At 39.5% G+C, this 24,653-nt stretch overlaps 2 protein-coding genes across 8 annotated transcripts; one reads left to right on the top strand and one right to left on the bottom strand.

Annotated features, from left to right (window-relative positions):
* Positions 1–348: 348 nt before the first annotated feature.
* On the bottom strand, positions 349–18,377 carry GFM2 (GTP dependent ribosome recycling factor mitochondrial 2). Of its 7 annotated transcripts, none has more exons than XM_054811121.1 (21): positions 18,257–18,377; positions 17,197–17,286; positions 16,539–16,623; positions 14,717–14,762; positions 13,620–13,717; positions 12,466–12,591; positions 11,974–12,062; positions 11,202–11,290; positions 10,901–10,961; positions 10,626–10,805; positions 8,268–8,348; positions 7,376–7,524; positions 6,739–6,879; positions 6,559–6,658; positions 5,604–5,793; positions 4,256–4,332; positions 3,707–3,845; positions 3,371–3,556; positions 1,831–1,946; positions 1,405–1,587; positions 349–926 (listed from the first exon to the last, which is right to left on the bottom strand). In XM_054811121.1, exons 2-21 carry the CDS (start codon positions 17,257–17,259, stop codon positions 798–800), a joined length of 2,328 nt encoding a protein of 775 aa, XP_054667096.1. In that variant the 5' UTR covers positions 17,260–17,286; positions 18,257–18,377; the 3' UTR covers positions 349–797. The 7 variants fall into 7 exon arrangements, 6 of the variants coding, with proteins under 6 accessions (XP_054667096.1, XP_054667097.1, XP_054667093.1 ...); XM_054811122.1 differs by lacking the exon at positions 18,257–18,377 and adding an exon at positions 18,047–18,248; XM_054811118.1 differs by lacking the exon at positions 18,257–18,377 and adding an exon at positions 17,594–18,188.
* Positions 18,374–22,830, top strand: NSA2 (NSA2 ribosome biogenesis factor). The gene is made up of 6 exons (XM_054811144.1): positions 18,374–18,506; positions 18,742–18,929; positions 19,906–20,056; positions 20,382–20,561; positions 21,700–21,892; positions 22,543–22,830. The coding sequence occupies exons 1-6, from the start codon at positions 18,504–18,506 to the stop codon at positions 22,608–22,610; spliced, it is 783 nt and encodes a 260-aa protein (XP_054667119.1). The 5' UTR covers positions 18,374–18,503; the 3' UTR covers positions 22,611–22,830.
* Positions 22,831–24,653: the final 1,823 nt, after the last annotated feature.

Raw genomic sequence — 24,653 nt, 5'->3', positions numbered from 1 at the left:
AGGGAAAATAAAGCTAAGACACTATTTAAAGACCAAACTATCTTTTTGATAGAAAAGTGGCAAATGCTATGTAACCAGATAATTGCAAATCAGCACCATTATAGCTTAAATCTTCACTTCCTAAGGGTCAAAAAAAATCCTCCCCTAACATACTCCAAAGGTGGTAAGGAGGGATCACTGTCAGGAGAACTCTGCCTTTCTTGTATTTTTTGTACAGATCTTACTCAGTTTGCAGAAGCATCCATTCCACTTACTTGCTAAAGCAAGCTCTGGTAGAAGTTACACCCAGTCCTGAATTCTAGTTCAAACTGGTTTCTAACAATACAATAAATATTTCTAGTTGTGTAGTTTAAAATATTTAACCATATTGTTTTATTCAGCTGAAAAGAAATAGAGAAGATAGAGACTGCCAAAACTGTAAAGCTGTTTCATTTACAGACATAAACTTCACGTACTAAAGTAAGAAACAGTCCTAATGGCACATTAAAGTGCACTCAGTGCTCGTTTCTGTGACGAGGATTTGCATCAGTTCTTATTGCAGGTATCTGCAAGATAAGAACTGGCAAAGCAGCAAATTGTGTTTTCATCCCTGGTTGGGCTGCTTTGCCATTACAAGGCTGTGCCAGAACAACACTGTCTCTTGAACCTTCCCTTGGACAGTCTGCTCATTCAGCTGCTAATTCATTTACCACAACCAGTTGGTCTCAGAAGAACATACTGTTGTACATAAATAGGCTCCTGAAAATATTTAACAGGGAGGTTAGAAAATAGCTTTGTCATTCTACAGAGTGCAGCGATCACACCAATCCCATCCTCCTCTGAAGAAGCGCGCTTTGCTCTTGACTGTTCAGGGCTTGATAACTGGCAAGCTGCAAAGTGAAGGTTGCTGAGCCTGATGTTAGAGAACGCAAAACCGTTGAGTAGCCCTAGACAAAATGGAGAACACATGTCACTCAGTTTATGATAAAGGGAAGATAAGTTAGCACAGAAAGCAGTGTAGGTCACAGAGAGAGAGAGATAGAGTAAGAAGTATACTGCAACATACTAGTAAGTTAATTTTTGAATATTACTGTATTGAAGTGCAACACATGCATGAGTCAACCTAATAATATACCTTTTTTTTTAAAAAAAGTATTCTCTGTAAAACCTGGTTTTAGTAGTATTTACTACTTCTCTGACTTAAGAGTTGAAAAGCATGCTGGTTTAACAATCTGGATCAGGTACAAAAATACTACTAGATTTGTGGGCACATGCTTCAGACCTTCAGTAATTGAAATACAGTAAGAGACATCCATTCCAAAATTATTATCTATAACAACAGGAAAAGTGAACTGAAGCCTAATTATTTTTAAGCATATAAAAAAATCAGATTTGCATTTTGTCATTAATGAGACAATCACATACCATCGTTTCTGCTAGTGGAACAGCAGCAACCACAACTCTGTTATCTTGACGACTCTGGATTTCCTGAATACTACCTCTCCGCTGTGCAAGGTCAGCAAGTGCTGCGCTGAGGTGATCTTCACTCACTGTGATTTCTAGGTTCATCAGGGGCTCCAGTATTTGTATACCAGCTTTTTTCAAAGCCTAGATGGAAGGGAAGGAGAGTTACTTCGATGACTTTTTTTTTTTTTGAAAATTGACATAATAAGTACTTACATAACTCAAGCTAACACTGCCTCTTAAATTCTCTACTTCCAAAAGCTATAACAACCCCAGTGAGTGCATTACGCTGCCAGAGAAGAACAATTACCAGATACTGATACACGTACATTTTCCTAGTAATAATCATGCTACTGTGTTCTAGGGCAGCTTACAGTTTCCCTGTACCTTTTGCAGGCAACGAGAGACACAGGCTGATATCATTGTGTGGGAGGTGTCAGGGTGCACCGTCAGTGACTGCACTGTCACGTCTATATCCTGAACTGGGAACCCAAGCAAAGGTCCTAGGATAAACAAAAATTAAAAAAAGGTAAAAAGAAAAAAGCACATTTGTTTTTCGGAAAATTAAGACATGCAAAAAAGTTTCAGGGTTAATTTGGAGCTTCTCACTTCCCTCTTTCCCCTTTCCTTCCCCTTCCTCCCTCTCTAGGGGCCTGACTACTGGTCTTGTTCCTCATTTTGTGACGATGTCACTACACTAGCTTTGCCAAAAGAGACAAAGGAATGCAGACTCACACTTTCTTACTCTCTTTACCAAAAGCACAGTTAATTTTCAGAACCAGAAGTTCCTGAGTGTGCTCATCCATACAACCATCCCCAAAAATTGTTAGTTTTTAATACATTATAGTATCTAAAACTTGTCTATTAAAACAAGACCTCATTTGAAAAAGTAGTGAAACCTTTTGTTTAACCTGAAGCCAGCATACCTTCTGTATTTTCCTTTTAAACACAATGTAATCACAGCAAAGACTGATACTAACCCACCACCAAAACTGCAGGGTTAACTCAATTCCATGAGGGATGAGCCTTGTCTCATGGCCTAGGTAGGTTATCTCCCTCCACTAGACCAAAAGATGTATTAGATTGGATGGGAGGCCTGAACCACATCACACAGCTTTTTGCCTACAGAGAACATGGCCGGATCTATCTATCTATCTATTTATTTTTAAAGCACTTTTAATTACATGAATTTTAGTCTGTAGACAGCAGAGTTGTGAAGTGTCTGAGGAGTGTGAAGAAAGCACAGTCAAGACTCATTCAACAGCCAGAGATGAGATGCTTTCCAACTCAACAAAGCAACATGGAAAAAACACCTCACACTGCTGCTTCTAGAGTAATTCTCATTTATCAATCCACTGCCTGTTAATTTTACTGTAAGGGAGAGTTCTCTGGCCACAAGTTATTAAATATTTCCTGTTTTTAATGAAACGTAAAGGATGCTTTTAGTCCTTTAGAAAACGTATACTTTGCAATTAGGTAAGGCTTTTTATTTTATGCTTTCATGGATTTAACATATTTGAAAATAATAATTAAAAAAAACCCCATCAATAGCTCTAATAGAAGCATGGTAAGTACATGTTGGCCTCTGAAACCACTTCTGTCACATCACTGTGGTTTATGTGATGTCATCAAGTAGATACCTTGTATCTCATACCAGATTAAAAAGCAAACCAAAAGAACCCCCAAGCTCACTGTTGACTGAGGAGAAATCAACCTTAAAACCCAAGGCATGCTGACTTCCATTCTTGGCATAGGGAAAGGAGTGTTTGGTGATTTTTGTAGTTCAGGAAATTCCAGAGTTTTCCTTTACATTCAATATTAATAGGTACTACTGAGGAGTTTAAATTAACATTTAATAGTTTAAATGTATTAAATTGCTTCTTACAGAAACATTAGACCAGTATAGCTGTCATAGCACTTCCTTTACCTTGAATGCATGAATTTGTGATTCCATTTTCTATAGCTCCTTGGAGTTCTTTGGGTAGCATTTCAATGACACTCGCAGCATACTCGATGACAGGTTTTGTCGTTGCTCTCTCCCCTAACCTGGGCCTCACCTCTAACTCTGCAGTTACAAAGTGTCGTTTATCTCCTACTGTTTTGTCCAATACATCTGCAGGTGAGGGGCGGGGGGGGGAGAAGGTGAAACAACCATTTACAACCAAATACATAAAATCCACGTCAAAGTCACTCATAAGATCATTTAAAGTAAATCAAGCTACAAAACCATAAACAAGATGTTCCTTCCATTCACTCATTTTACCTGTAGCTTGGGCAGCATTTAGGATGGTTTCTCTATATGCTATTTGAAGAGGTCCCAAATAAGTCTCAATTCCATATTCACGTTTGATTCGGTCATGAATGATCTCTATGTGTAGTTCTCCCATGCCACAAAGAATAGTCTAGTAAGAAGAGGAAAAACGTGCAAAACTCAGGCTTTAATACAAACTGTTTAAGCAAGGACTTGCATGCTTTTAACAGTCTTAGAAATATTTCAAATTCTAAGGAGCAGAGAAAGAAAACAGGACTGCTTTAGGTCATCTGACATAAACACCATATAAGTGAGAGGGTAATTACCACTGCTGTGACTACTATAAAAAAAGGTCATCATCTGACTACTTTGTAAAGCACAAGCGCACAAGGCTCCATTTTAGTTTGATGCACAGAACTTTGCACATACATGATACGAACATTTAGGGAGTCATTTCTGTTCAAGAAAATCTCAATATGCAAACATACTAACTGAAGGGTGGTCTTGACAGATCTAAAATAAAGCTTGGTTATAAGGTGAGCAATAGAAGATTGATCTTACTTGTCCTGTGTCAGGATCTAGCTTCACTTTTAAACTTGGATCTTCACGCTGAAGGCAGCTCAATGCATTATCTAAGTCTGTAAATACCAAACATTATATTATCTAAAGAGACTTCAGTGATTTGAGAATCACGATGAATGTCTAAACAGCAATTTCCCCGTAAGGTCAAATCTTACTCTCGGAATCCTAGAGAAGCACGGATTTTGGCAAACGAAGTCAACTCAAACTACAAGCAACTTGCAACTTCTGATTGTATCCAACAAATAAACTGCACGCTACAGAGTGCTTGAATTTAATTGTTAAAAGTACTATTTTCAGAGTGATATTTCGTACTTGTATGAAGACAGAATGGAACCTGTAAGTGCTTCATCAAATCAGTAAAAAGTACTGCGCTTTTTGTCAACTAACTCCTATGTGATTTGCCTAGATATTTCAAGATGAGTTCAACATGAAAAGGTTCAAATGCAAATTTCTTTTTTTTATTCCCCATTATCTTATCTGCTGAGGAAACTACAGGAAAGCAGCTACAGAATGATAAACTCACAGCTGAGACTGCATTTATCTACCTTACAGTCTATGGGGAAAAAAAAAAAAACCACAACAAAAACACAAACCAAAAAACCCCACAAAACAAAACATGCAACCCCCCCCAAAACAGGAACACAATAAACCCTAGTGGCTCAGCCTACAGAGATGTTGCTCCAAATCTATGTTCAACCTTGCTCCATTCTATCATACCACACTGGCACTTAGCCTTCCTCCTCTTCATCTCCAACCTAGCTCATCTTTGTTGGAATGAAGATACAAAGTTTAACGTATGTATTTCCAAAAGGAGTCAAATAACCAAGTTGTCTGGTACAGATTCTTCGGAAAGGCAGTAAGATTACAGGTCACACTGCATGGGTGAACCCTAACTAGACACACAGAGGTCTTGGTAAGTCTAGACTTTACACCATAGAGTAACATGAGTGAGTTGCACAAATTTATCAATCGGTGATCTAATAAGGCCCTTTTTGCTGTTTTGCACAGATATATTTTAGATCGTGGTTGTCAGTATCCTTTGCTATTACTAAATCAAGCAGTATTAGTACTTTTCTAGTTTTTGTGTCTAGAAAAGTAGTAGTTCTTCATTTTGAAAGAACAGATGGAGACACTTATTTCCTACTGTCATGCTTAGTTTTGCTGCAGTCATGCTGGTGTGCTATATATAGTGTCCTGAGTACAAATAACCTTGAAATGTGCACATGGACTGGGGAAGAGTCTTGGTCCTTACATATGAGAATATGATTAGGCTTGAACATCTCATTTGTTGAATATTTTATCATATTGTTAGGCAGCTATGTTGTACCTTCTTGTTTGGCCATTGAAGGAGGTTCAATTGTACAGAAGAAGACGGGGTCAGGGATCTCAACGCCTGCCAGCAGAAGGCTCTCTACATCACTGGTAGACCTCTTCTCTTCCCCAGCATCCCTTCCAGCTCGGCGCGCTGCAGCTACCGCTGAAGCCTTTGATGACACTATGGTGTCTCCAGTGGCACTCTACACATCAACACCCAGTGACCCACAAGACACAGGATGGGGAGAGGAGGGGGTATGAAAAAGAAAACCGGAACAAACAACACTACAAACCCTGATAATTTTTCTTCCTCAAAACCACTCGTGCTTAACTCCACTTATTTACTTAGTTATAAACAATTACTCTAAGTTCTCTCTTCAGATAACTAAAATGATCTGGAAGAGGAAAAACTGTGCTCAAATTTAGATTAACAATTCTTTGTCCAGTTCACTGCATTTTAAATCTAACTGACCAGTCATGATATAAAGCCACAAAGAACAGTATTGTTAAATGAAAATTTGCTTATGCATGCCAAAATCTGTTCAGCCAATAAAACTCTGAATTACAAAACTAATAGAAGCAACCATGAAACAAACTTATTTGAACCTACGTTAAACTGTAGGTAACTGATTTGGGGTAACTGATTTGGAACATCACTCTGCTTCCCCGCAGGAGGTCTCTCCATGGCATTACATTGTATTTTAAGAGTTAGAATATAAATACAAGCTCAGAACCCCACTAGAATACATCCTCAGCTTTCAGTCCTTTCCATGTAATCAGCACTGCATCTGCCAAGTCAATTATTGACATTTGTACATTGCATTTTAGGAGGAAGTAGTGTATATGTACTTCAAATAAAGCAAGTTTACATGTCACAATAATCAAGAACAAGTCTGAGATACAATACCATAGAAGAGGAAGCGCACTAATGAAACAAGCTCCCTTACAGAATCAGTATTTTCCATTACCTGTTTTAACCCAACAGTAAGAGCAATGTTGCCAGGCTTTAGTGATGGTATTTCAATTTGCTGATCAGCAAAAGGCAGGAGCAGCCGACTCATTCTCTCCCTGAAAATGAAATTCTTGCATTACTCAGACTTTAACAGACATTCCAATGCTACACTAAACCACACCTCTATCTTACTCACGTGCAACTTTTGTTAATATTATAGACAGCTGATTGAGGTTTCAATGAACCTGAGTAAACGCGAACAAAAACTAGTGGTCCACGACATTTATCATGGAGAACTTTAAACGCTAGGGCACACAGGTCATCCTTGTACCATTGTCTGCAAAATAAAAAGCACAATAAAAAGCATACTTGTAGGATTAATCCACTCAAAATCACATTTACCTAAATTTCCACTAATTTAAGAAGTGATATGTTTCTTATTGTAATATTAATAGAAGCAGACTTTTAAAAATCATTTATACCAAAAAATATTAACCTAAGCAGTTCCAGCTCCAGTAGGAGATGCAAGATGTCATGTCACTCAGCCAATACTAAAGATGATTCCCCAGATCAATTTTGTAAAATGGCAATATCCTCAGATAAAAAAACAGACTTTAGAACTCTAAAGTGCAAGTTTGACAACTGGAGATAAAAGCATACAATTCCAGTAGCACTGACCGAAGCAGGTTTAGCACTCAAGTGTATTTTTATGTCCACACATCTTTACTGTTATTTAATACCTAAAAACAGTAAACATTTTTAAAGATATGAATGTTTTCTTGATATTTTTCATTTTTCCCTTTTTCTGACCCTCCTTTTCTCCCTGTACTTACAGAAAGTCATATGAACGCTCATTAGGTGCAGGCAAATACATGGTAATAGCATCCAGTAACGGCTGCACTCCTTTGTTCTTCAGTGCACTGCCACAGAGGACAGGTACTGCTTTCTGAGCTAGCGTGACTCTGCGGATAGCAGACTGTAACTGCAAGAAAGAATTATTTTCTGTTAACCTATGAACTACAATTTAGTCTTAAGTTGCATTCCAGCTATCAGATATTGCTAACAAATCCCCAAAAGTTAAAAAGTATGTTTGCAAATATAACATCACTCTACCAAACTCCTTTCACTGCTTTTAGTGAGGTCCAAACTATAAACCCAAATGTTTAGATGCTAAAACAGAAGACACTGCTTTTAAGATTTCTAAACATTTCATGCAGATCTGCAGCTGTTCCTGCTCTTTTTCTAACAGTCCTTTGAATTCAGAACGTTGTACCTTGCCACTTTCAACATGCAGTGTCTGAAGATCCAACCAGTTCATAGCGGTTGAGAAGCTACTTTTGTTAGTAAGAATCAGCAGCTCAGACACAGACTGCAGTGAGTCTACATGGAAATTCCATTCACCTTTCCCTAAACTCTTCTGCAGCAGCCTAACTTTCAAGAAAAACAAGCTTCCTGAACAAAGGTATCCTACTTTTAAAGTTATGCCTAGCATGTCTGAGAATCATAGCTAGTGCATTATCGTATAAAATTCATACTAAGCTTGAATATATGTTGTCCTAAATACACAGTACTGTAAATTCACTACAAAAGCTGGTGTGATTTTTTTTAATAAAAAATGCACATCTGCAAAATCATAATCTGCATGTGCCAAAGGAAGAAAACCCCAGCCCTTCAGAAAAACAGCTAGTAAAAACTTGTTTATAAATAATGAAATGTAAAACTTACCTTGTCAGCTGGTATTAAGTCAAAATTTTCACTATATTCTCCTAGAACCAGTTCAGCAAATTCATCATCCAGATCTGCAACCTTCAACAGAATAGTTATTACTTGGCATACAGCAGTTTCACAGACAAGTCACAAATCTTAGTTATGTAGGATATATAGCTAAGCAGAGCAGGAAAAAAGCCATTAAAGACATCAGAGATCATAAACTCAAACCACAGAAAATTATGGAAATGAAAGTTTCAAGAAAGGACAGGGGGGAAAAAAGTCAATCAACTTATAAAGCTGCTGTTAGGCAAAACATCAGTGAGAGAGAATGCTTGTATGTCTTCCCGAAACTGAAAAAGCCTGCAGCCATACAGTGACAGTCATGAAGGGTATAACTGAATATATTTCAGATCTGCAAACAAGGTGGAGTCTGAATTAAGCGGCAAGTAACCTTGGCATGCCAACAGATACACAGCTGGAAAAACCAGACAAGCCTTCAGGGCATTTTGACCACCTTCATATCAAAGGCTTTTAGGTCCAGGAGCTCATCTGTGTTTTCAAACTGTACCACTTAACTTGACAAATAAATTAACTACCGTTTAAACCTCATCTCACATACACCTTTGCACTGTCATAGACCTTGGACACCCTACATGCAAGAAGGCACTTTGCCCCCTCTACCGGTTATGACAGCAAATGACCAAATACTGAAATGAGCCATTCATAAGCAATTACAAGTCTAATTAAGCTAATAGCTAAAACACAAGCGATAAAGGAAAGCATTCATTTAATTAAGTAAAAGCAAAGTGTGCAAGATGGCTGGTATTCAAACTACTAGATTTTACAGTGTTTCTGATAAGGAGTATTAATAGGATAGAAAGCATATTAAAAATACTTTACAAAAACAAGCTTATCTCAATTTTATCACGCTACTGGTCCACCCTTTCCTGCTTCAGGAAGGGCCCAGAAATGAAAGGAAAAAAAAAAAAACCCAACACTGTTCTTACAAAGCTTTTTATCTGATGATACATTTCTTAAGAGGCTAAGTAATAACAATCCCATTAAAAACCTCGAAATTTTGAAAACAAGATTGTGTATGTGTTTTACTGAACTCAGCAATATAAAATGGATCTCTCTGATTCTGATGTTACAAACTAAACTGAAAGCCTAGCATCACTGTTTATGCACTTGTACAATGCTATTCAAAGTTGTACGGAGGGCAGTCCTTCCAACAAATAATTTCCAAGATACTGATATCTGAAATAAACAGTTGTTAACCTCCCATATTTTTGCTTATAAAAGTACACATTCAAATGTAATCACTACTACACTTTTAAGTTGTATATAAGCAAATCAAATGTAATAAAAAAAACTTTTTACTTGGAGACAAGACTTGCTTACAGTCTTTTAAGTACAACCAAATCTTCCAGTATCATCATATAAATTACACAAAATAATGGGGAACCTTAAAATGCCACCTGATGGGAGAAGAAAAACACTCTGGACAAGCTATTTCAAATGTTCTGCACTGATCAACAGGCAAATTATTCTTGTACTTCCATTAATTCTTCCATTCTTCACCCCTTCACTGTCAACTGTGCAAAACCTGGTATCAAGTAGATGAAGTTTCTGTTATCTGTCTTAGCTTCACAGTACGACAATCTATGTTAAAAATATTTATACCGTTCTTTTCTCATCTCTCCCATGGACTTTTGGGATGGATCTGGAACAAGATTTATGGTGGAATTCAGCTGCCTCTAACACAGTGTTTAGTGCCATTTTGACCAGCCTGCAACACCCCATCCAGCTACTAGTTGCCAGTCCAGAAGGGTATGGATATCCTGCAGGTTCTGGGTCACATCTGTTTGCTTTTAGGTTTCCCAGCACAAAAGAGACTGACAAACTGTGGGAGGTCCAGCAGAAAACCACTAAGGTGGCTGGAGTGCAGCTGGAGGCCCAGAGGGATGGGTTGTCTAACTTGGAGAGGCTAAGGCAGGATGCAAATGCTGTCTCTTACTACTTGAAATGGCGGTGAGCCTGCTTCAGGGAAAACACAGCCAGAAGTACACAAGGACAAGCGGCACTGTTGCAGGTTGCAACACGGTAAATTCCCGTTGGATGAAAAGGGATAAGGTTTCATTATAAGGATGATCAAGCACTGGGACAGACTGCTGGGACAGATTGTAATCTCCATCCTTAGACACTTGAAAACTCAACTCAGCGAGGCCTGAGCATCCTGATCTAATGCTGAAGATAGCCCTGCTGTGAGCAGGTCACTGCAGCAGACACCTCCAGAGGCCCCTTTCAGCCTATTTTTTCTGCTGTTCTAAATAACAGTTTTAAATATATTATGTATTTACTTTAGAACTTTACTTGTTCTATTAAGGTATTTCTGGCATCCTGGACTTCTTGGAACAGGTTGGGATCATCAGCCTCCAGCAGCAGCTTTTGCTCAAAATTTTTTCCATCATCCAAATCAGGTTTCCAAATTATTTGCTCCTTAGTCACAACATCAACCAGTCCTCTGAAGGTCTTGGCTTCCCCTATGGGCAACTGCAAATAGAGTGGAGATTTTAGACAGCTGCAAAAAATTAAGAAAGGAGTTCCAGTCAAAAGAAAGCAAATAAACATTTAATTTCTAAGCTTACCTGTAAAAGCAAAGGTTTTGTCTTCAACTTTTGTTTGATACTCTCAACAGCGTATGTGAAACTGTATTAAAACAACAGATACTAAGTTACACAAAATTTAATAATATGGTAAAATAGGTTTACCATTCTTTATTTACTGCAAAAATTACTCCTAAAATTACACAAAAATATAGATCTGCATAATCAAAGAAGTATATCGCAAATATTAACATAATTGGCTCTATGCTTAACAGAAAAACTTAAAGTTGATTAGATACATTCTCTTACAAGGTTTTTAGCAATGATTAAAATAACTAAATACCTTGCCCTGGTTTTGTCCATCTTGTTCAAAAAGCAAATTCGTGGTATCTGATGTTTGTCCGCTTGTCTCCACACTGTCAGAGTTTGGGCCTACAGCAAAAGACAAAATGGAAACATTAGTGCCCACAGCTGAATTATACACTCCCCAGCACCGCCGCAGGACCGAGTTCAGAGTACAGAAGGGAGCTGCGCTGAATGTGCTGTGACAATTCTGTATCTAGCGGCACAGATGCACTCCACAAGCAGCTTCGTCTCATCTCGTCTCTCAGCTGCCGTCATTCCCTGTCCTTCACTAAAGGCACACAGGCAAGGGAACACGGAGAGAAACAAGTGTTACAGGGGATATATATGGAAAACACTCAGTAATGTAGAGACTTAAGACTTTATTGCTAAGATACTTTAAGCACACACAGGCAAGCATTTCTGTGGCTACACACACAAGACTCATTTTCTACATGAAATCGGAAAATGAGAAATGAACAGACAGTCATTTCTTTCCACTAGTGGAGCTGGCCAGAAGCATTCGCGTCAATTAACTTTTGCAAAGGACAGTAACAAAATGACAAAAAAAACCCCAGACTTTATTGGGAATCCCACTTATTTGCCCCTTATTACTATGGAAATTCCTGTACACTACAGGATTTGAAATTTTGATCAAAGCATCAAAACAGATAGTACAGAGCAATATCTCTGTACTATTATTATTATTATTTCAGTCTGACTTGAATCATTAGACTAAAAAAAATTAAAAAGAATCTACCAGTTATTTTTACCTCAACACCAGCTGAAGCATCAAACACTGCTACAGCTCCATCCAGTACTCTCAAGCAACGCTCAACTTCCACTGTAAAATCCACATGACCTAAGAAACAATCTTCCTTTTATACCATCATAATTCAAACAGGCAACATCAACAGGTCATTACAATTTTTTTTTTTTTTTTTTTTTTTTACGATCATGCCAAAACAACCCTGTCTTCACTTGCAGAGAAATACATCCATCAGTCCTTGAAACACACAAGATTGTTACATTGTAATCCCAGAACTGAGAGCAATTTAGTGTGGAAATGTCTGAACTCACTTTAAATAAACTGGATTAGGCACCAGCAAACAACAATTAGCCAAAGCTGAACAGAGCTCAGCCTTTTTACTGTCGCAATTAAACCAATTAAATACTGCACCATATTAAAACTAAGACTTATATTCTACAGCACCCCACCTCATCTCCTCTCCCTTCATAATGTGAGTACTGCTAAAGTGCAGTACCTGGGGTGTCGATCAGATTGATTCTATAGTCCTTCCAGTCAAATGTAACAGCAGCAGACTGAATGGTAATGCCACGTTCTCGCTCCTGTACCATAAAATCTGTCACTGTGTCCCCATCATCAACATCTGCAAACAGGAAACAGGATTACAGTTGGGTAGGTAAATAATTCAAAAGCTGAAATTGTCTTGGAATACAGACGCTGAGAGAGATTTGGAAATACTGTCCCTTTTATATATGTATAAACTATGAAAACTAGCTTTTTTCAGAAAATTATAATGTCAGCTAATTTACCCAGCCTCCCTTTCCAGGGAACAAATACTCCATAAGTCAAAGACAAGCAATTCCAACAAGCTTTTTTTTGTTCTTAATCCTGGTAACACCATGAGAAACTTAAAAAATAAAGCAAAGTCCAAAATCATGAACAAACTACAGTTTTTTAAAGCCTGGCTGCACACATTGTATGGAATGGTAGTGACATTTTAAAATTTAGTAATTAAAATGTAATTAAAACTAAAGTTAAAAAAAACAACAAAAATACAAACAAGAGGTTGCATTTTGCTTGGGGTTTTGGGGTTTTTTTTAATTTTTAATAAGAAGAGAAGCAGGACATTTTTAAATAGGCAGGACACCAAGTACAACCACTGCACAAGCCTAACATCTACCATTCTCATACACAGTAGACAGCAGGGAATTAAGAGGTCAAAAGGTAGCACAAGTGGAGGCTGCTGTGCCCTTTCAATCTTGAAGAATTCTGTGAGAGTTGTTGAAGCAAAGAATTCTTACTGTTCTATGGCTTTCAAAAGAAATTATTACTTTTTGTTAATCTGTTTCTTTACATGTCAAAAGAGAATTGAAGAAACAGCTTTACCAGAAGGGCCAAGGAGCAACAAGTAAAACAAGGAGAACTTCTAATTAAATGCTAAACAAGTCAAGGCACTAAAAGTAAAAGAAGAATAAGAACCCATGACCTCTCAAAGTACAATTGCCTTAGAACATAATGGATTGTGTGTTCAAATTTAATTACATTGCAGCATAACTTTTGAACAACTGGCTTCTATGCTAAGTATTCCACCAGCAACCTCCAACTGCATTGCATGTTACTGTATATTATTAAATCTCTCAAACCTGCTGAAATACAAAAAGTATTTCTAACCTCCAAGTGTTCTTATGTATCCAGAATAATACAGCATTCTTTCCGTTGTCGTAGTTTTCCCTGCATCAATGTGGGCCATTATGCCAATGTTTCGAATTCTGCATAAAGCAAAAACATTGCTCTTACTGTCGTAATTTTTTTATTCAGTGACATTGTTACTAATATAAACAATTAATAATCACTGGGAATAGCATACCAGATGAAAAACATTTTTCCTCTATTCCATATCTAATATAATGTACATTCTGATATGAAGTCTGTTAGTACTGAAATTGTTGTGGATTTTCTTCAGATCAGTAGTACTCAAGAGATTTGGAACAGGTTTCCACGCTTCACTTCAGGGGAAGGCCACTTCTTGGCCTCATCCTCACCCACCTGCCCTCCCCACAGACAGAAGTAGCCTGTCCACCCTCTCATTGATCCCAATCCCTAGCCCCTGGTGCCTGAAACAATCCATTGCGTATATACCCTTTATGCCCCAAAGACAGCATCCAAGTTCCCATAAAGTTGACCTTGATTCTGCTCAGCCAAGTCTTCCTTTCTGAAGTACCTCACCAGTAGCTTCCAAAACAGCTTCACTAGCTCTGTGCATCACAGCCTTGCAATCACCCCCCCCACCCCCTTGCCGCTGGTTCACCATTAATGCTAGCTGAATTCACCCTCAGGACACACGTAGTCTTCCAAGGGAGCTTCACCCCCAAACCATTTCTTTGGCAGCTCAGCCCCTAACTACCTTGCCCTCATCTAACACGGCTGAGCGCTCCCATGAACACAAAGCATACAGCTCTTCCCACACCGGTGGTCTAGTTGTCAAGACATCCCTTCCCCCTTATTCAGCTCCCAGAACCACCGTGGATTTGGAGCTTCCCTAAGAGCCCAGTTTTCGTTCTGATGATGTAAACAAGACACAGTCTCTGACACCAACAACTGTTCTATATTGAAATGTCAGAAGGGTGAAAGTAAGGAAGTACTAACTTTAATCTAGAACATGCATGTGAACTATGCATGTGACAGGCACAATGAAAACCCATGACTTTTTATCACATCAATTGCTCTGACTGCCAGTTACATCCAAAAAATAAGCTAGCATGACGTACCTGGATATATGAGGATTGATGACAGAACGCAGAGACTTAACATCTCCTGGAGACAGACAAAACAAAACAACAGTTTGTAAGACTGGGGACAGTGTAGAAATGATAGATTCAAATCAAATATATTTGAGAAAACTCCTAAAAAGCTTATTTAAAAAAAAAAGATTCAGAGCCACAACTCACGACAATCTCTACCATCTCAAATTTCTGAAGATATGTATTTAATTTTCAATAAATCTCTCTCAAAAAAAAAAAGAGAAACTCTTCAGAACATCTGTAATTTAGAAACAATAGGAAAACGCCAACACAGAAAAGTATCATCAGCACAGTAAAATCTTACTCTGCAGAAGCAATAACAATACATGCCACAGTTCAAGACAACTGTAATGCTGACGTTCATCTGAACTGGCTGTTAGATAACAAATTTCAAAAGTCATTTCTCCTTTAAACACTGAAGCTAGACAGCATAGTTCTCAGGGACAGAATGCAAACTGACCTAGGTTAAGAAAACACGGGAATGAGGAGTTTTAAATGCTTATTTTCTTGACAGGTATTTCTTCTCTCGCACCCTATTCAATTGGAAAATAAGCTGCCAAGCTAAATTTTTATGAAACTAATTCACGATTCCGTTATTCAAGCCATTTCAGTTGTGTTTCAGGAACTCACTTTCCTAGTACTCTAGTGTATCTTTGGTAGACCAGACAGAATTCACAATATTTAAAGTAACATTCATTCACAGATCATCCCTCTTAACGGAGAGACATTAAAGAGGTATATTCGAGGTTAACGTCTCGATGAGGAGGAAGACTGATCTTAGGATAAGCAAGGTAGCAGACTGAAAATTCACCAACACCACCCCCCAAATACAGACTCCAATGAACACTGCCTTTTTCCTTCCAGTTTCTAAAATAACCCACAAAATAACACATTAGTATGTTGGAGATTTCTTGCTTGTCTAAGTCATGACATCTTCTTGTGTGTGGAATGAATCTCTGCCTCCGTGTGACACACTGAAATATTCAGCACAGCAAAACTGGGCAGTAGACAGCAGGGACATTGCATAGACAACTACATAGAAGCTGTGATACATAGCAACAGAGACCGCATGGACATTAGCAACTGAGAAGAACAAGTCTTCTTCTCAGGTACAGGACAGCAGGTTAAAGACTTTTGAGAAGATACACAGTGCTGAATCCATTAACAGTTTGGGGGTTTTTAAAGAAGTTGGTTGCCCACCAGTTATGAGTACTTTCTTCCCATCTCTATCTTGATGTAGAAAAGCAGCCTTATACTACCAACACTACCTACAATTACCATTCAATCTCAGTGCCGCTACTCAAAAACCAGCAAAAATTCCTTTTAATTGAAACGTTGTTTTCCAAGTACCTTATTTTTACTGTCTTTAATCCTGAATCTGCAAAGAAAATACACTAATGATAACTTAACGCTTCAATTTAATCAGATCCCTGTCCTTCTCCCCTTGTCCAACATGCTGGCTATCATCAGTTATTTGATAACCAATTAATACTTCAGGCAACTGGAGAGGGGTTCCAGCATGCTTCACAACTGACCTGATTTCTTATACATCTGTGTCTTTTCTTTCTCTTGTTTTCTAAAGGCTTTATATCATATATTTACTGAGAAAATGGCAGCAATAGAAAACACTTCTTTTCAGTCCTTGAACCTTTTAATTGCTTTGTTCACACTTCATACACAAATTCTATAAATAATGACCAAAAAGAATACAACAAAACACAGTTTAGAAAGTATTCTTCCAGATTTTTAGAGTAAATGCTACTATTAAGAAAATAATTTAAACTTATACCTGGTGGAGAACTGTAGTTTCTTAGACTGCAGTTTTTCTGTGTTACACTTGTAATTCTCATTTTTGTCTTCCTGAAATACAAATGCTTAAAAGGAAGAAAACAATATAGTATTTATCATTATAAATAATTACTTTGTAGGTACATTTTTGCCAGTTGTAGAAAACTAAACTCAAAAAAATATCTACAGGAACTGATGTTGTTTGTTAGATATTTATGTAAGTTCAAGATACCAGCTATTTGGAAGCAGAAGCAGGAAGATGGTAGCACCGAGGTTTAAACAAAGTCCAACCCCAATATTATTTGGGAAGTCCAGTAAAAATCTATGATAGCATCAAAACATGTTGTCGGTACCCATAATATTTTAAATACATCTAATTATTTGTGTCAATAATATAAATTTAACAATGACAAATGTTAGGTAATCAAAATCACAGATAAGTAAAAGAGTTTACAGAAAAATTACAAATTCAACTTCCACTTTCTGACTTATGTGAAGTTCAATCCCAACATGAAATTATGTGTTCTGTTTGGATAACAATTTTTAAAGGAAAGACAAAAAAAAAAAAGAGACACATACACACACAAGATGTTTACTCAGAGTAATAGAGTATTCCTCTTGCTCACAGAGGAACTATCAAAATTTGGGAAAAAGCTTACCTCATTGCACAAACTTGATGATTTCAATGCGTTCACTGAAAATTTCCTCATCATTCTCAACATTCTGGCCCTCGTCTCTAAGGCTGCTCCCTGCCAAGATAAATAAACGTTGTACAAAATGCTTATGACAGAAAACAGGTAACTACACTACTTCCACCTAAATCAATCACGAAACTTCATTGTTTTTCAAGTTAGACCAGGTTCCTGTTTTTCAGATTATTACTTTGCAGGTTAAATTGGGTGTCAGATCTGTAAAAAGAATGTTAGTAAGCCTTAAAAATGCAGCATAAATGCACATCCACAAACATTAAACATATTTCTCAAAGCAATTTGCAAACAGTAAAACAGAAAAATTAACATCAGAGTGTATGCTAATAAGCTCTAGAGCATCTACTACCCATCAGTGAAGGGTGAACAGCTCTTCTGATCTTGAAGGAGGAAGGGGAGCAGGGAAAATTACATATTTGGGACAGAAATAAAAGAAAATGTTAAATACCACAAGTTTTTAAGCATCGCCAAAACCACCGTGACACAAAGCCCAAGTGCAGAAGCTTCACAAGCATTCCTAGCCGGCTTGCTGCTAACTTAAGGTGCCACCAGTACCCAGCTCCAGTGCTTTCACGCTCGGCGGCAGAGTTTCATGACAAAGGGAAAGGGACCTGCATACAGGCTCACTTCCACCCCCCCACCTTACAAGCCAGGCGCCCGTCTCCTGGAGCCGCCGCTGCGCTTGGCTGAGCCGGAGCGCAGGGCGGGAGCGCTGCCCTCACCTTGCGGGCCGTGACAAGCCCACCGTGCCCAGCCCCGGCAGCGGCCCAGGCGGTCGCTCCCCAGTGACGCTCCGCACTGCCCTGCCTGCCGCGTTGCGAACCGCTGGGACGTTACTCCCACGGCCCCCCTCCTGCCTCCGGACGAAGAGCTTTAACGAGACCAAGCCTGGGCTTGCGCCGCGGGCCCGGCCGTGGCCGGGACAGCCGCCATGCCACCGGAAGGCGCGCTCCTTCTTCTTTTCCCTGCCGGCCCCGCCACCTAGCCGCTCTCCCACCCCGACCTGACAGACCCAGGCGGCAAACACTGCCTCTCCGGCCTCTCCCCCTCCGTTTATCCCCTCTTCCCGGCCATGCCAAGTGGGCGCGCAGCCCTCGGGGGACGCGGACCGCCGCCTCTCCGCGAGGAGGAACCAAAACGCCGCGGGGGAGCGTTTCCAGCCGGGGCCGCTTCTCGGCCCGCCCACCCTTTTCGCTGCGGAGGAGCTTGGTGGGCGGAGGGCTCGGCGGAGCGCGGAGACACGCCGCGGGGACGCCGCCATGGTAGGAGCCGGGGCGGTGTGGCGGGATGGGGCCGACAGGGCACGGGACGGGACGGGACGGGGGAGGGGTGAAAGCGGCCGAGCGGGCCCCGCCGCCCCGCGCTGAGGGTGCCGCCGTCAGGCCGCGGCCTGCTCGGGCCCCCGCCGCGTGTCCCAGCGCCGGGGTGCAGCGCCGGACCCGGCCGCCCGGTTCTCGGCCGCCGGTACCTGCTCACCGCCCTGCCTTGTGCCCGCAGCCGCAGAACGAGTACATCGAGCTGCACCGCAAGCGCTATGGGTACCGCTTGGACTACCACGAGAAGAGGAGGAAGAAGGAGGGCCGCGAGGCTCACGAGCGGTCGCGGAAGGCCAAGAAGATGATCGGGCTGAAGGCCAAGCTCTACCACAAGCAGCGGCATGCTGAGAAGATACAGATGAAGAAGACGTGAGTACCCGCCGCTTCTCTGACGCTGTCCAGTCATCCTGATATTTGAAGGATGAGATGAAACGTTGATATCGTTACCAAAAACACCCTACTTATTACTTGGATCACATGTCATACTTTTAAGTAGGGCTCAGGTTGTAGTAGAAAGAGGGTTTTGCCACAGTGAAGACATTTCTGATTTCCTCTCTTCTCAATGGATGTTAACAATTCCGCTCCTAAAAGCGTTCCCTAAGTGTTAATGAGCAATAGCAGTGACTAATGTAATTATGACAAAAATATGAATGCGTTTACTTAGTGCTTTTACATCAGCTTCTGTATTAGCGTAGCAAGAGGCAGCAGGCATTTTTTAAATGGTGTTGATAGAAAAAGTATACTAACAGACACGGTGTTTCAGGAGAACATGGGGCTTGTCTTCAGGATAAATTACAATATCAAGCATAGATAAACTAAAGCATTTTTCTGAATTTTTTCTCTGTTGTTCAGGAATTGAAATCAGAGCTGTAAACAGCTGCAAATTATTGGCAATGAACTTAGTATCTATCCGCTCTGGTTTTGTTGTTTTCCAAGTATAGACAGTTATTTTCCTCTGTTACCTGTAAAGGTATTGGGTTTGTTAACTAGGTTGTAGGTCTTTTTTTCCCCTAAATGGCCTCAAAAATAATGAACCATGACCCCTTCTCAAAGTGTTTGGCTACTTAAGTCATTCAGAAATTCCTTAATAAGATGCATGTCTTGTGTTCCTGTCTTGATGGGAACCGACAAGCTTTTTATGTACTGTACAATCTGTATGTTGTTACATTAAGTGAAATTACTAGTTTACCTTGAAAATTATTTAGGATTATTCTTTAAATATAAGTACATAGTTGTTTACAAATATCTCTTAAAAATTTTGAGCAGGCACAAGGTAAGTTAAAAGGATGTATCTAAAAACGAGCCTTTTTATCTTACTCTTAATACGGGTTTTCTTTCCTTGCAGCATTAAAATGCATGAAAAGAGAAATACGAAGAAAAAGGATGATGAAAAAACGCCTAAAGGAGCTGTACCAGCATACCTGCTGGACAGAGAAGGCCAGTCCCGGGCTAAGGTTCTCTCTAACATGATCAAGCAGAAAAGAAAAGAAAAAGCTGTAAGTAACTGTATTAAAATTGAGATACTTGCAATTACTTGTGACAATGACCACTTTGTCTTGCTGATGCTTAGCTGACTTACAGCCTACAAGCAAAGTCTAAATAAAACCTGAAACTTTGAGTAATGGAGCAATCTAGGACAAAGAAATAGAGGCAATATCTTGATTTTAAAAACTTTAAAGACTAATTAAAATAAGTAGCATGAGTTGTATAAAAAGTAAGGTCTACCACTTTTCTTTCTGGAAGTTTTATGTTTTGGTTGTCCCTTTTCATTTAGCAATGTGGCATGTAAGACTACTGACTACTTTTTCTCACCCTTTCTAGGGGAAATGGGAGGTTCCTGTGCCAAAGGTCCGTGCACAAGGAGAGACAGAAGTTTTAAAAGTGATTCGTACAGGAAAGAGAAAGAAGAAGGCTTGGAAGAGAATGGTTACAAAAGTTTGTTTTGTCGGAGATGGCTTTACTAGGAAGCCTCCTAAATATGAGCGATTCATTCGACCAATGGTAATGTTCTTGAGCCTTAAAGGATGTTTAAGTAATAATTCTGTTGACTTACTGCTTTGAGTTCCTGTGGTGAGGAAACTTTCTTCCATGATAGAACACTCTTAGTAGTTTCCTTGCAAAAATCCAAACTTAAATAGCGTGAGGGTGGGGAGATGCCCCTGCAGTCACAGTCTTGTGTTGAAATACCTCTGCTCTTGCTCCCATAACTGAGATGATGCCAGTAAGTTAAAGCTACGAGCTGCCAAATTAGCAAAGGTCTTTAGCAAAGGCACTTTGAATAGCTTTTAAAGTTGGAGGCTTCTTTTTTCAAGCTGCTGTGGTTCTCTGAGCTGCAGAAGCCAACTCTGTTCTAGGACTCCAGAACTCCCTCCTTCTGGCTTGAGCTTGAAGCACAGTTGTTATTGTATGCAAGGGAAATGCTGTGCCTCCAGCCTCGCCTTTTCTTACACAGCTGCGGGAACAGTGCCTGGGCTCAAGCAACCTGGCAGCGCACAGGAGGAAAAAGTAGGTTCACTAAGATAGTGCAGTGTTTCTATAAATTCCTGTTTCCTCACAGGAATCAACTGTATCAGTATGCAGGCTGCCTGCTGGATCATACATCATTACTAGTTTCATGGTCATCTTACATGGAAGTCCTGGATAGATTTTTATTGACACAGAATAAGTTCGTGGTACTTCATAGTAAAGTACCCTTTACAAAGCACAGGTTGTTAGACAGAAAGTGCTGTAAGAGATGGGTATCTAATATTTTACAATATTTGAAAGGTTTTTCAGTTTTACAAGAAAAAAGGAAAATTTCTAGTCTTAAGAACCCGTAGCACAGTTAAATGCATTACCATAAACAATTTCTTCATGGAACAGAAGCCATCTGGGGTAGCAAGTATTATTCTTGTACTGCTATTAAAGCTTTCCATGTATATTTTCAGGATGTCAATTTTTATCTTGTCCTTAATCAGGTTTTTAAACAAATCTAGCATTCTACAGTAGGCAGACAGCATTCTGTATTCTAAGTTGTTGTATTCTTCCCAGTCTCTCAAAACATACAAACCTGAGGACATCATGCTTAAAGTGTTAAACTAGGTTAGTCGTGAGCACTTAAAGCAAATATTAACTCATTCTAACACTCCTTATGCAACAGGGCTTGCGTTTCAAGAAGGCACACGTGACACATCCTGAACTTAAAGCTACTTTTTGCCTACCTATCCTTGGTGTAAAAAAGAATCCTTCTTCTCCTTTGTATACAACACTGGGTGTGATTACCAAGGGTACCGTCATTGAGGTGAACGTGAGCGAGCTTGGCCTGGTGACACAAGGGGGCAAAGTTATCTGGGGTAAGTAGTTAAACTAGCTATGCTGCAGAACTACTTTTAAAAGTTTTGTCTTCATTGCCTGATGTATTGTTAAGACCATGTCTTATAGTCATAATTGATCCACTGTTAAATACTAGGTTTGGCTGTAGCAGAACCAACTACTAGGCAAGTCTAAAAATACAAGCTTTAAGTTTTAATCTTAGGCTTTCTGTTCACACTTTCAAATTTGGTGACGTACAGAACAAAGACTCAACTTGCTTGCCCATGTCTCACTTTAAGCAATGCTGCAAGTCTATAAAGACCTAACCATGTGAACTATGAGCAACTGTATTGTCTTTTCAGTGGAAGTTCTGTGTAGAAGTATCTTCGTAGGATCAGGCTGACTTCTTTTAACAGAGAGGTTGATTTGGACAATAGCAGGACCTAGGAATTTTATTTTTTTTAAAATCTACCCAGAACTCTAAATGATCCATTTATAAAAAACAGCATGAGTAAAATATTTTGAGAATGTAAGTTCATAGCTCAGCAGAAAGCAAAATGCATTTCAGTTTTGGAACAGGAATTCCCTACACTTAAGAGACTTGTGGATTGAATTTGCAAACATAGAAGAGTAATTTATTATGTGAACTACTTCAAGCTTTTGTAGACATTTAATTCCTTTTTCTCTTTAGGGAAATACGCACAAGTAACAAACAATCCAGAAAATGATGGCTGTATTAATGCAGTTCTGCTTGTTTAAGTTGTGTTTGATACTAAGCATTGGACATGGGCTCCTGCAAAATCTGCAGTGCATTTTCAACAAGCTTGCAAGACCTCTGAAACCTTCAGCCATTTAAGAACATTGACCACACAAGCTGGTGAGGAACTTAAGTGTGCCAGAAACAATTATTCAGATTTTTGTATTTATTATGTTTGCTCAGCTGAGCACTGTCCAAATAAAGTGATCCCATTTTCATGTTTTGCTAATGTCATATGGATTTGATCTAAACCTCCTTGGTGTTTTTACAGGAGCAGTTTCCTGGCTTAGGTATTCACATTCCTGTCATGGGAAATACAGCCACTGTCTCCCATGATGGCCTACTGTAAATAGCTAAAGGTACAGAGGAACATACTAATGTGTATTCTGCTTCTGGGAAAGCAGAACAGCTGGAAGAATGCAGCTAGAATCTTACTGCAGTCTGACATCAGAAATTAAACACTCATTTTGATACTGGTCCCTACAGAAGCATGGGCATGTGAGGTGGGGGGGTGGGGAGGGATAGCTAGGAGGGCAGCTATGTCCCCCCTCATCTCCTATTATCTCATGTCTTTTTCCCCTTTGCCTCCATTAATGGCAAGAGTCAGGGCTGGAGAACATAGCACTGTAGTCCCAGGCAAGAGGAGAACAGTTTCAGATGTTTAAGTTTATGAAGTTGTAGGCAGTTTGAGATGTGAAATTTGCAAATGGCACGACACACCTGATAGTACAACTACTTGCAGATATTTTGGTGGTTTTAAGAAACATCCAAGAAAAGCCAAAGGTCACAAGCATCAGCCAATCAAAATATATTTACTTTGCATCCCCAAAATACAAGAAACAAAAGCTGCTTCTGAACTCAAAAGCTTTCAGCAATGCTACATATTAATTGCATCAGTAATCTTGCAGTCAAGAATTTGGTGGTAAACAAACTTAACACAATCTCACTAATGCTCACCATTTTATATTCCTACTCTTAAACAGTACTTAAGTTCAAGCCAAGGAGCTTTTAACACAAATTGGAAGTCAAATTCTTATAAACTTTCTCCAGTTTATGAAGGCACTCTTACCCATCAATATTGTAAGAGGGAAACTTTCAAACAAAACTTGTAACTTCAGAAGCCAGAATGTGAATAGGTTTGTGCTAAGGTTTTTTGCATTAACAAAGCATTTGCTTAAAGCTAGAGGTGATCACACAGGCAATAAGCAGGCTGAGTAGCAGACCATACAATCACAGAGTAGCTAAGGTTGGAAGGCACCTCTTCAGATTGTGTAGTACAAACCCCTTGCTTAAAGCAGGGTCAGCTACAGCAGGTCTCCAAGGGACACATCCAGTCAGGTTGTGATTGTCTCCAAGGATGGAGTCTCCACCACCTCTGTGGGCAACCTGATCCAGTGTTTGACCACTCAGAGTTTAAAATGTTTTATGTTTAAATAGAATTTTCTATATTCCCATTTGTGCCCACTGGCTCTTGTCCTGTCACTGGGCACCACTGAGAAGTCTTGTTCCATCTGTCTTCGTATGCCTTCCCCTCCCCTCCCAGGTATTAGTACACAAGGTAAGATCCTGCAGAGCTGTCTCTTCTCCAGGCTGAAGAATTGCAGCTCTCAGCCTCTTATATGACATGTTCCAATCCCTTCATCTTCATGTTTCAGGTCTGGCCAGGCAGTCAAGCTAGCTGCTTTTGTACCAGCTTTCTAACTTCTTACTTTAACTATACCAAAGTCGTCTTTCACAGGCTATTTTGTTAGCTTAACGCACTACCCTAGTCTAGACTTAACGTGATTTTTACTTCTTTGTGTAGTGACAAGTGATTTGAAAATAAGACAGGGTCACAAGCCAGTAAATCATTTGCTTGGAGAGGGCATTTTGTCAAAACAGATAAGCCTCCATTTAAGTTCTTGTTGTGTTACCCTTTACTGCGTGTTAACAAATATCAAGAACAGAATACTTTCATTTTCTACAGCTGTCAAGAACATTATAGCACAAAATGTAGTAAATACATGACTTGTTGGCTAAATAACACAACTGTTGCACTCAACATT

The sequence above is a fragment of the Grus americana genome, chromosome Z, assembly GCF_028858705.1.
Source record: "Grus americana isolate bGruAme1 chromosome Z, bGruAme1.mat, whole genome shotgun sequence".
NCBI lineage: Eukaryota > Metazoa > Chordata > Aves > Gruiformes > Gruidae > Grus > Grus americana.
Note: the sequence above shows the minus strand (reverse complement) of the source record. Positions and strands in the feature narration are given on the sequence as shown.

Bases quoted from the DNA above. Each gene is read 5' to 3' on its own strand.
- NSA2 (XM_054811144.1), top strand. The intron at 18,930-19,905 runs GTGAGTACCCGC...CTTTCCTTGCAG, and splicing joins AAGATACAGATGAAGAAGAC to CATTAAAATGCATGAAAAGA. The intron at 21,893-22,542 runs GTAAGTAGTTAA...TTTTCTCTTTAG, and splicing joins AGGGGGCAAAGTTATCTGGG to GGAAATACGCACAAGTAACA.
- GFM2 (XM_054811121.1), bottom strand. From the start codon at position 17,259: ATGTTGAGAATGATGAGGAAATTTTCAGTGAACGCATTGAAATCATCA. The intron at 3,557-3,706 runs GTAAAATGAGTG...CCTCACCTGCAG, and splicing joins AAATGCTGCCCAAGCTACAG to ATGTATTGGACAAAACAGTA. The intron at 1,947-3,370 runs GTAAAGGAAGTG...TGTTTATCCTAG, and splicing joins CACAAATTCATGCATTCAAG to GACCTTTGCTTGGGTTCCCA.